At 41.7% G+C, this 12,182-nt stretch overlaps 1 protein-coding gene across 1 annotated transcript in view; it reads left to right on the top strand.

Moving 5' to 3' along the window:
• Positions 1–12,182, top strand: part of LOC124613513 (proton-coupled amino acid transporter-like protein CG1139) — a 102,398-nt gene that overhangs the window by 33,127 nt on the left and 57,089 nt on the right. Inside the window, exons 4-5 of the mRNA XM_047142223.1 lie at positions 1,700–1,972; positions 9,388–9,472. Coding sequence (XP_046998179.1) covers positions 1,700–1,972; positions 9,388–9,472 — 358 coding nt within the window. The remainder of the gene's footprint in view (positions 1–1,699; positions 1,973–9,387; positions 9,473–12,182) is intronic.

Below are 12,182 nucleotides of genomic sequence, written 5' to 3'. Positions count from 1 at the left end.
ATTTTTCAATGCTTATTGACATAAATTTGTACTTAATCGTCTACTAATTCTATCCCTGGTGAATGAAATAAACACAACAATACGTGAATGCGAAAGTTATTTGAAATTGTTTTCGGTGAAATTCCTGTAGTGTATCTAGATTCATAGTTCAATGCAAGCGCCGGTTTCCTGGAAAGTGACACGTTAAGCATGGTTTGCTGCTGAATTATTGTCAGTGGGTGAAATCTTCAGCAGACTTAACGACGTTTCTTTCCAGAGTTAGATTCATACTACGGTGGCAAACCTACCTTTGCATGATGGTCGTGCTGTTAGTAGTTTCTACCTTTCGAATCTGTCTGCGATCGGAATCATCGAAGGGAATGCACCAAGCCTTCTTGTCGAATAAACAGAAGAATAAAACATAAAAATTAATATAATAATTGATATAAGAATGAAATATATCGATATGAGAATTTTAAAAGATTGTAACACCCGAAAATAGCATAAACACATATATTAGGGCCTACATAATAATGTTTACTTGTAGTTGTTTACTTTTAGTTGTACTTCCATCAGTAAATTAACGCCCATATATCCTGTAACACGATAAAAAACATTCGTGTCGTACCCTGCTACGGACATGGATAGATAAATGAAAAGATAAAAAGTAAAATAAATGAAAACAATAATCTTGTGTCAAACACAGGGCGCAAAAGAAAGAAGCTGCAACTAGCCGGTATGCCACCATTTCGTATGACACAATTCCGCTCCACAAGACATTTAAATTACGTCGAAAACTTCGTCCGTCGTTTCTCAGCAACTGTCGAGTATCTATGGCTAAGCCGAGACGCATGTTCGCGCAGTTCGACTCGTCTTCGACTGGAAAATCGGATTACGGCACTTGCAATACCTACTTTCTGTGGCCTTCAGGGATCTCGATTCTCTTATGGTTCATAGTTCACTACTTGCTTTGTTAGCCTTCCTTCTGACATTCTATCGATATGTCCTAGCCATTATACTCTCGATTATTTTCATAATAGATTATAATAATAGATAACGGAGAATGGAGGAGGAGGAAAACGAGTAAATCTACCTTCTGATGCTACAACCAACTATCCTACAGAAGATAAAGAGCAAAAGAATACAATGGGTGGGCCATGTAGCCCGTATGTCAGATGGAAGACAGGCGAAGATGGGACTAGCGGGGAAACCAAACACCAAACGCCCCATTGGACGAGCAAGGCAGCGCCGGATGGACGACCTGGCGAAGGACCTAACAGCCCTGGGAATTGAAGACGCCTAGAGGAACCGGGCACAAAACAGGAAGGAATGGAGGCATTTTCTGGAAGTAGCGCGTGGTCTGCAGGGCCTGTGATCGCTGAATATCTATCTATCTACTATCTGAACAAAGTACCAGCTCAGCTCGGATGTATTCATTCTTATCTGATCCCTCAGACTGCAACCTTTCATGCCCCACATAAATTTAATTTCAGTGGCTTTTATGCACATTTTGCCTTAGTGTCTTACTGTACACGACCCTCAGCCGTATGTCAAAACAGGTGTAGCGATTATAGCATATGTGTTCTTTTTATTGTACCACGCATCATCTCGTGTTTACTTAATCTATTGTGTACGACTTCTTCTCGTTGGTAGCTTACATCAGAAACTAAGAAGCTAAACTAGGAGTCTTGTTCTTAAATAGGACCATAAATGATTACAGATACTTGGCGGCACTGGTGCACGTGTTCAAAGGCAGCTTGGGCACGGGCATCATGGCGGTGCCGAACGCTTTCATGCACTCTGGCTACGTCACCGGTGTGATCGGGACGCTGTTCGTGGGCGTGCTGTGCACCTACTGCATGCACATGCTGGTGAAGGCGCAGTACGAGCTGAGCAGGCGGCGTCGCGAACCCAACCTCACCTACCAGGAGACGGCCGTGGCGGCCTTGGAGGATGGGCCGCGCTGCCTGCGCCCTGTGGCGCCCTACGCCGGGTGAGGCACCTCACGTCACTCTGTGGGCGTATGTCGAGTGCTAGAAATTTCTCACATCACGTTGCTGTAACATGAACGGCCATCAAAAATAACCATTGTATGTATTGTATTGTATGTTAAGCGGGCACCTAGAAACGACAGAGAGGCTCCGTCCCCGCCGCACTCGCAGTGGTCCACAACCCCACGACGACTACCGCAGTCCACTTCAACCCTCCGACGTCCCACACCGAACCCAGGTTTATTGTGCGGTTCGGCCCCCGGTGGACCCCTCCTCCCCCCCCCCCCCCCCCAGGGAACGTCTCACACCAGACGAGTGTAACCCCTATGTTTGGGTGGTAGAGTAGTGGTGGTGTACGCGCACATGAAGAACTTGTTTTCGCAGCAATCGCCGACATAGTGTAACTGAGGCGGAATAAGGGGAACCAGCCCGCATTCGCCGAGGCAGATGGAAAACCGCCTAAAAACCATCCACAGACTGGCCGGTTCACCGGACCTCGACACAAATCCGCCGGGCGGAATCGTGCCGGGGACCGGGCGCTCCTTCCCGCCCGGAAAGCCGTGCATTAGACCTCACGGCCAACCGGGCGGGACAAAAATAACCATACTCGTTTTACCTTTCAAAATTTATTTATTGTGTGCAAAATGACGTCTTCTGTACCAGGGCATAATTAAAGAGTCAAATTCGTCTGGGGAAAAAACTGTTAGTAGGTTAAGTTTGGAACTTTTGTGACTTTAAGTTGGCATCACTGGCATGAGCCCTGATCAGCTGATGTATCAACATTGTTTTGTTTATAACCTCAGAAATACATTACAAGAAGGCGAGTCCGCTTGAAACGCCCACATTAGTTGAAAAGACGTTCTGTTATTCGTTTTTTACTTGCTGAAGGCGAGAAACCAGTGAACATACACTGAAAAATTCAAAACCCAAGCAACAGAAAAGGTCTTTCTGGCGGTGTTTTGGGATGCTGAAGGTCCAGTTTTTTTGTGTTTATCTCGAAGATCCGTGTACAATGAACAGCCAATACTACTCGGATTTGCTTTTAGACAGCCATGAGAGAGAGACGCCGTGGATCTCAAGGAGAGGTTTGACTCTCCAGCAAGACAACGCACGTCCTGATATTGGTCAACTAACCCCTGAAACCATCGACAAAATGTGCTAGGAAGTACTGCCTCATCCCCCTTACAGTCCTGATTTAGCACGTAGTGACTTCCATTTGTTTGGTGCACTGAAAGAGGCAATAAGTGCGAAGAGGTTCTAGGAAAACGAGGCTGTGAAAAAGTTTGTAGGAAATTGGTTCGAACATCAAGATAGAGAGTTCTTTGCAGCCGGAATAAAAAAGCTTGTAGCCCGTTGGAATAAGTGCATAAATGTTCAAGTGAAAAGTATTGTTTTGTAAAAATAAACTCTTTTTTCTCCAGACCAATTTGTCTCTTTAATTATTGAATGACCCTCATAACATTTGTAGGATACGTTTTTGAAATTCTGAAAGCATTGGGGTATCTGCAGTGCGTGAAGTGTTACCTACAACTTGTAAAGAAACCAGAATGTAATTGCAATAGTCTGAGCGCGTGAACGGGAAGCAGTGCTTGAGAAGGGAGTTTGCAGAGAAAAAATTAAATTTTTGAGATTTGCCAGCTACATTGTACAATGGGCTTTCAAGAAATAATGCAGCACTTTTTTTATCTCGGCTAATTTCCAATGAAAAAAATGTTGCATTTGTTGTGGGACATCATGGAATAATTCCTCTTGAGCCCCTACCGCTATATGTAGCTTTGAAAATGGAGCCTGCGCTCCACGCAGAGAGACGTCATTGCGTTTTTTTCGCAGAAATTCAGAGCATTGCAGATGATCATAGGCGCTTACAGAGTATCTACTGAGACCTGTCAATGAACAAAGGCGCCGTCAGTTGTTGGGCGAGGCGTCTGTCATCATTGCAAGGAGGTCGTGCAAACCTGTCCGGTCTCCCTCGTGCCGGCCGTCCGCACGAAGCTGTGATTCCTGCAATGTTGGATGATGATGATGATGATGATGTTTGGTTTGTTGGGCACTCAACTGCGCGGTGATCATCGCCCGTACAAAGCCCCAGTTTTTACACAGTCCAATTTTTGTGCACAATCCAATGTAGCCAGTCACGAATGATGATGAGGAAATAACGAGAACAACACAAACACTCATACCCGGGCAGAGAAAATCCCCCATCTTGCTAGGAGTCGAACCCGGGACCCCGTGATCCAGAAGCAGCAGCGCTAGCCTCTGGACCACGACTGAAGACTGCAGACTGCAACGTTGGAACGGGAGGACACACTCATTGATCGGCAGATAATGGTTGTTCACTATAGCAAAAATCTACTGGCCTCTGTTTTGACCTCAACCGAGGGTGAATCTTCCCACACGTAGGTCAGGGGCCTGAAGGTGGCATACTAAAACGCGGAAACTGGTTGCCAAAGAGAAGCTTACTAAACTTTGTAGGACTGTTACTCCTCATCCACCCTACAGCCTGGATCTCGCACCTTCCGACTTCGATGTGTTTGCCCCAATGAAGAATGCACTTCGCGGGAAGCAAAACGTGGGTGATGGGGAGGTTACTGATGCAGCAGGACGTTGGCACCGCCGTCAACCAATAGAGTCATTCCACTCGGGCATAAGGGCCCTCCCAGTTAGGCGGTGTAAAGTCGTCGCATTGAATGGACGTTACATTGAAAAATAGTGTTTTGGAGAATAAAGAATTGGGATCCTGAATATAACCAACCTGCTTTCGGGAAAGAATGTGTTGCACTAGTTACTGAACGCCCCTCTTATTTCTGTCAGAGATGGCGAAGGCCTTGGAAGAGCAGCTCAATGGAACGTACATGACCGAAACTAAATGGAGACTGTAAAGTCTGTAACCGCGTGACAGCTACAGTCGCAGGTTCGAATCCTGCCTCGGGCATGAATGTGTGTGATGTCCTTAGGTTAGTTAGGTTTAAGTAGTTCTAAGTACTAGGGGACTGATGACCTCAGATGTAAAGCCTCATAGTGCTCAGAGCCATTTTGAAGACTGTAAAATTACGTCAGACGACTCAGAGGGAATCAGAGTAGGAAATGAGCCAATAAAAGTTGTAGATGCTTCTTGTTATTTTGGCAGGAAGCTAGCTGACATTGGCCACAGTAGACAGGATATAAAATTCAGATTGTCAGTAGTAAGAAAAACAAATCTGGGAAAGAGAAGTTTGTTGTTAGCACGGAACATAAATTTAAATGCTATAAAGTTTTTTCTGAAAGTATTTGCCTGCAGTGTAATCTTACACAAAAGTGAAACATGGCCGATAGACAGTGCATACAAGAAAAGAATATTAGCTTTTGAAATGTGATGCTGTAGGACAATGCCGAAGACTAGATGGGTAATTATGACATGTATTCGGATTGGAATTAAAAGGAATTATAATATGACTTGAGCAAAAGAATGGATCGGTTGACAGGACACATTCCGAGAGATCTAGAAATCGATAGTTTGGTAACGGATGGTATTGGAGGTAGTAAAAAATGCACAAGAAGACAAAGAATTGACTAGAGTAAGCAGGTTCAAATCGATCTAGTTTGAAGTAGTTATTCAGAAATGAAAAGCTTGAGCAGAACAGGCTAGGATGGATAGCTGCATCAGACCAGTCTTCGGACTGCAGACCACAACAGCAATGCACAGGATTCGTATTCTGGTGAAGATGGGTTCATTATCTTGATTCATTTTCTCTGTGGTTTTACTAAATCACCAACGCCAGATACCAAGATAGTTCTTTTGAAAAAAGTCACGGTCGAATTCATGCTGGTAATTCCTTATTATCTCGTTGAAATACTTTTTCTTCTTTTACCTGCAAATGCGATTCGAAATACTTCAATAACCTGTATCATTCTTGGTAGCCTTTATCGGTGACATAATTGAGTCAGATTCCAAAGCCAGAGTCAGTCAGCATGAAAGTTTGCTAGTTATAATACCGCGTCATGTTGTAAACAACTGTCACCAATTAAACCAACGTTTCGGCCACGGCTATGGCCTTCAACTGTATCTACTACGGTTTCATTAATGAGAGTTATTTACAATGTAACGTGCTACCGTACTCAGAAAACTTTCACGTTTATTCGTGATATTTGATATTATTTTATTTTTTCATCCTAAATTCTTAGAGTTTTCTCAAGTTTCATTTGAAGAGGGTCAGAGATGGTCACCTTGTTTGACACTTTTTATTTATTTCGAAAGTTCTCTGTACATCTTTATGCAATCTTGTTTCTTTTTACCACTCCTTCAACTCATTCCATTTCCTGCAACGCTATCTTCTCTCCTTATACCATCTTTAGCCCGTGCTATCTGTCCACCTCTGTCCACTCTCCTCTTTAAAATTGAGGTCTGTTTTAAAACAGACACTATTTACAAAATTTTACAGCAGGAGCACTTTTAGTTGTACTGTTTTAGTTATACTCAGTGCCGATAACTCAAAAAATTTAAAGAATATAATACTGGTCGTCCATGCAGGAATAACTGAAATTCGTCACTAATAAGGTTTATTGAAAAAAGTTAAAAATTACAAATTTTTACAAAATTAAAAATATCCACTTTTTATGCAAGTTTCTTGCGTAGCTACTTTATTAAGCTAGGTATTATAAATATACATTCTAAGCATTTAAACTCTAAGTGCTTTTATGTTTATTACATTTTCTAAATACTATCAAATAAGAACTTAACAACGTATTAGTAAATTTATATTTTTTCTTGTAAGCTAAAATATGAAGAGAAATTTTTCACAATAATAAAATCTGTTTCTCGGATCTTAAACCTGTTATGAAAATCTTAGTGATGCGTTTAAATGACAACTAAAACAATAATACATATTTTAATATAATAACTGTATGAAATCCAAACCACTAGTGAAACAAAGTTCTGTTTAATGTAAAGATTCTTCATAATACAAAATTTTGTTTGTAGTGTCATTATCATTCCTTATGCTACTCTAAATAGAACTCTTTACTTCCACTAAATCCTTTTCAAAATAGGACGTCAACTTCTTCACGTCATTACCCTTATTTTTGCTGACGTGATTCACTGACGAAAATTGAGATGCTTCAAACATTATTGAAGCACTTCTCTTTCCACGTTTTAGAACCTCAACGTCTGTTGGTGAACCAAAGTAAGTATTTTGAAAAAGGCATTGTCGTAGGTTTTACACACTGCAGCACTCTTGCCTCATATGTCGTAAAAGGATGTTTGGCTTTCGTTGTACCTTTCGAGATTGATTTCAGATTGTAACTATAACAGTCTTTACCAGAAACTTTAACCTACCCAAACTTTCCCAAAATGACCACAAGTGGCCGAAATGGCGTCCAATTGAGAGATTTGCTCCCGGTCCTGCCCTGGTGCCACACGACATTTTTTCTCTTTAAATATGTTTCGTGCTTCCTTAGTTATTTTTCTGTACGGCCAGAAACTCTGTCAGGAGCAAATAGATATGCCCACGTATCAGGACACAATCCTAAATTCCTTTAAAACCATTTGAGCTTTCAGTGTAGCTCATACCAACTGCCATCACTGTGGAGTTTTAATCTGAGATTTTCTACACCTTCTTTCATTAGATCACGCGCTAAGGGATTTAAATAGTCTCTTACATCAGATGAAATTTCATTTGTCCCACCATGCTGAGACAATCTCAAGTCATGTGTAGTTAACTAGTTTGTGTGCTTTCTTTTGTGAATATTTTAAGATCGTACAGGTATACAACCAGGCCAGTCTGGAGAAAAATACTTATCCAGTAAACAGTTTGGGTAAACGTTGATTCTGCTGGTTCAAAACAAACTGTCACAGTATTCTTCTTATTTTCATTTGAAGTACTGAAATATCTGACGCTGGCAAGGCAACCAGTATTGCTCCATTATAATACGCAAAACGAAATCTGTTTATTGCACGTAAACTGTGGTCATCTAGCGAGTAGCAACGCGAGCTGAAATTAATGTTCGGCTACATGAAAATAAAAATAAAAAGAAGCACAAGGTGATTACAAATACTACACAAACTATGTTAGGTATTTGCCCAGGTGTTAACGCAACACTTTAGCAGTAGATATGAAAACTTCCTCAAGGAATAATTTTCTCGTTATTCCTGTTATTTGATGGTCTCGTGTAAATTAATGAACAGAAGCCAGACGCCACAGAACGGGAATTGAAGGTCTTTGTATTTGACAATCGAAGAACGAATGGAATGGTTTCAATTAACATATGAAAAGATAAATGAAAATAAAAAAGTTATTATAATGTTGGTTGACGAATCAGGGACAAAATTGAGAAAACTACGTTTTATGAAATACCCGAGGCTGCAGTAAACATTTCAGGTTACGCTATGGCAGGGATGAGGAGGCGAATGGTTGTAGGAGAGGAGTGGCTATGGGGGAGGGGGAGAGGAGGGAAAGTTTGTCTGCTTGAAAATGTACTGCTGTCCCAAGCATATTGCAACAAACGGTGTATTTCTATCACTGCTCGTTTAGTTTTTATTGCCGTTTCAAATATACCGGTCATTTTTGAAACACCCTGTAGGCGCGGCGGTATCAATACAGACTGACTGAGAGCGACTGAGTAACTGTAAACAATGAGACAGTGGCGACTTAATAGTTTCTTCTTTCTAATTTGTTGAGCGGCTTGTCCACCACCTAGCTCAGGCTGCCAACTAAAGCAGAGCTAACCTGAAAGTACCACTCCCACTGTTACCTTACCCAAGCCAAAGCAAAGTATGTCACGAAGTTGCCAAGACGTGGTCACGTTTTGCCGAAAGCAGCGGGCGCACATTATGTGATGCATCCTTGGCATTAGGCTTTCAGGAATCCTGGTATCCCTCTGCATAACGGCCCAAATTGGTGCCCCTTTTATTGCAGCTTTCCTGCCCTTGTTGGCAACAGTACTATTAATCTGAATAAATGCTATATCCTTCACACTTAAGGGGACAGAAGTGGAAGTGGGGGACAGTTAATTATTTCACTACAACGAGTTCGTTACACACCACCCACTCATTCGTCCAAATGACAGTAACTTACTAATTCGTACATTTACGTTTTGTCTGTCTAAACAGAGGGGACGGCAGTTGCTACCTCTTGGGCCCTGGTCTCGTCCAGCAGTTACTGACGTTGTGAACTAACTTATTTGACATCAGCACGAAAAAACGAATTCCTGCCACAAATTGTAACGGGAACATTTGAGACTTACAGAATTCACAACATACGCAAGAGAATAACGAAACTACAGAATGCAATTTATGTTGGCATGACAATTTCAAGACACTGTTGAAAATTTAGGTCAAACACTGGTTGGATAGTCATAAAAGTACAGGAGAAAAAACAAATCTTTTTATTCCTAACACTGTAAAAGTGCTGATATTGTCTCTAATGCTCCAAACATATTTCAGGCATGTTGTGAACGGCTTCATGTTAGTGCTACAACTGGGAAGCTGCTGTGTGTACGTGGTGTTCATCAGCACCAACATAAAGGACGTAAGTACATGTCAATGTCTTGTTTAATATTGGATGCTGTAAAATAAGAAAATAGTAATAGATGATGTCTTAATCGCGTCTGCTGGCCGTTCTGCCCATATGTAGAGCACGAAGAAGAGCTCTTTCATCACTGATGATCGAAGTGTAATAGTTAAGCCAAGGTATACACTGTGGAATACATTTTCGTACAATTTAGCAATAAGCTGCCTTTGGAGGAGCATGTTCTTTGCTCCAAATACATACGTTTTCTGCCGGCTGCGGTGGCCGTGCGGTTCTAGGCGCTTCAGGCCGGAACCGCGTGATTACTACGGTCGCAGGTTCGAATCCTGCCTCGGGCATGGATGTGTGGGATGTGCTTAGGTTAGTTAGGTTTAAGTAGTTCTACGTTCTAGCGGACTGATGACCTCAGATGTTAAGTCCCATAGTGCTCAGAGCCATTTGAACATACGTTTTCTCTTACTCTGTCCCATAAAAAAGGTGCAGCACGATTTAATATTGTACACCATATCTCTAAAAAAGTGGAAATGTCCAATATTTTGAAGCATCATTTTTTTAAATTAATTGCTGCATTCAAAAGTAAATTACAGTGTGCTAGAAATGTTAACTGTCTAAATAGCGTGCACAGTCAGTTCTAATAAGAGGAACTGAGATAAGGACTACACATGCTCAACTCATCCAAAAGTAAGAGCATACCGACGAACAACGGAGAGAAGCTTGTTCGGAATAAAGTATCTGTAACGAATAGCTAAAGTAATTGTTTGGTATGAGGAATCTGAAACTGCGATACCTGGTTAGTATAGTCGGAGGAACAGACGGATTAATGACTTTTCTGATTGATCACTTCTGATAATAATCTGGACTACTATAATGTCATTAAAAGCTGATAGTGATACAGAAGGAGATCACTGCATGTACAGTCTTAGACACAAAAACTGACCGCCGGCCGGCCGCCACAGAGACTAAGTCCGAATCGTTCACCTAAGGTGGCCAATAAAACTGACTGCCCCTGACACCTCTAAGTCCGGAGATCTGCACAACCAGGCAACACTGTAAGATGCGGAAATGTTAGGAGGAAGTGTTGTTTACTTCCGAGGTGATATGGATGGAGTGAGCCCGTGGTCTTGCGGTACATGTCGTGCGTTCAAACTTAGAGTCGCATGTTCGCGTCCAGCTGTTTTTTTTTTTTTACCACATTTTGGTCTAAAGTTATGAGTTTGATTGAACATCGAAGACAATTCGCTTAACATTCTACCCACCCGCAATAACAAGTATTCCATAAACAATTCCGCAGGACAGGTCGTGGCTGCGTCGCGATCATAACAGCTTACGCTCGAGCGTTTCCTCGCGCTGCAGCGGCTACCGGCCACCGGCCAGACGCCACCCGCCGCCTGAAATCCGGCGCCGCCCATGTGAAGCCGGCGCGACGCGGACAGTGTACGTGTCAATGCCATTTCCGAATTTGAAGTTCTAGTTATCATCTTGCAATTAAGCATTGGATTTTGCATACTTGAAAATCATGAACTACAGTTCAGCACTGTAAAATTGAGTCGCAAGTGGAAAAAGGTGTAACATCTGCAACTCAAAGTTTACTTTTGGTATAACAGAGGGGTGAATGTAGAGGAGGCAACTAGAAAGATTTGAACTGTGCGTGGAGCGAGTGCTTTTGGGAAAAATACGCCAGAAAAAGTTATTCTTGTTTCAACAAAGATCCTTCTGGCATGAATGATTTTCCACATTAAGGAAGTCTTGACTACTGATATATGTGACATTTTACCATTTTACCATCATGCGACATTTGAATTCAACAGGCTAAGCTCAGAAGTCTGGTGTAGGAGTACTGCATGCTCTAATTCGAAACAACAAAAGTCAACGGAGTGACTATTATTGAACGTCATCAGGTCGTTCATTGAGCATTCCTTTGCAGTACTGTTGCTGGTGACGTGTTATCATGCCTTTATCGTTAAGTTCCTAAGAAGAAATGAAAGGCTGAGCCCCACCAAAAGACGTAGACTAGGGCAAAGACTAGTGTGAACACAATATTTTCCATTTGATAGCTCCAAAAGTGTGTTTTGGGCTACGAATTCTGCCCCAAGGGCTGTGTGCAACACCGCTGGAATTTGTTGTCAACAACTGAGACACCTTTCGGTCGCAGTGTAAGAAAATTGAGCAACAAAACTACATCACCTGTGCTACTGCATTATAACTCACTCTGTTGATTTGAGAAACAAAACTGTCCAGGAGATTTATAGAAAAGTCGTCTCTCAGACACTTGTGTTGATAGGGAAGTCCTCTCTGAAGCACTTGTCCCTCTCGTCATATATTCATAAAATATTACCTTTCCCACTCTTGATCGATCAATCGTCGAGGCAATTCATTTCTAGACGAAAATACTCTTAAAACTACTATGGTTTAATGACATCGTTAAAACAAGTAGGTTTCTACGAGCGTAGAATTTGTAAACAAATGTAGCATTATCAGATTGTTGTAGATATCGTGAACGAAAATTCAGTTGCTGATTAATCTCTCTTTGATGATTACTGTTGCGTTTAGTAAACTAATGGAAAATCCAAATAAAATATTCATTTTACTAATACAAATTAAATTTAGCTTACTACAGAAACATCACGACGGCAGTCTATCTTAATAAAGCATTAAGTTCAAAAATGGTTCAAAGGTCTCTGAGCACTATGGGACTTAACTTCTGAGGTCA

The sequence above is a fragment of the Schistocerca americana genome, chromosome 4 (assembly GCF_021461395.2).
Source record: "Schistocerca americana isolate TAMUIC-IGC-003095 chromosome 4, iqSchAmer2.1, whole genome shotgun sequence".
NCBI lineage: Eukaryota > Metazoa > Arthropoda > Insecta > Orthoptera > Acrididae > Schistocerca > Schistocerca americana.
The sequence above is the reverse complement of the archived record's forward strand: the minus strand, read 5'-3'. Positions and strand labels throughout refer to the sequence as shown.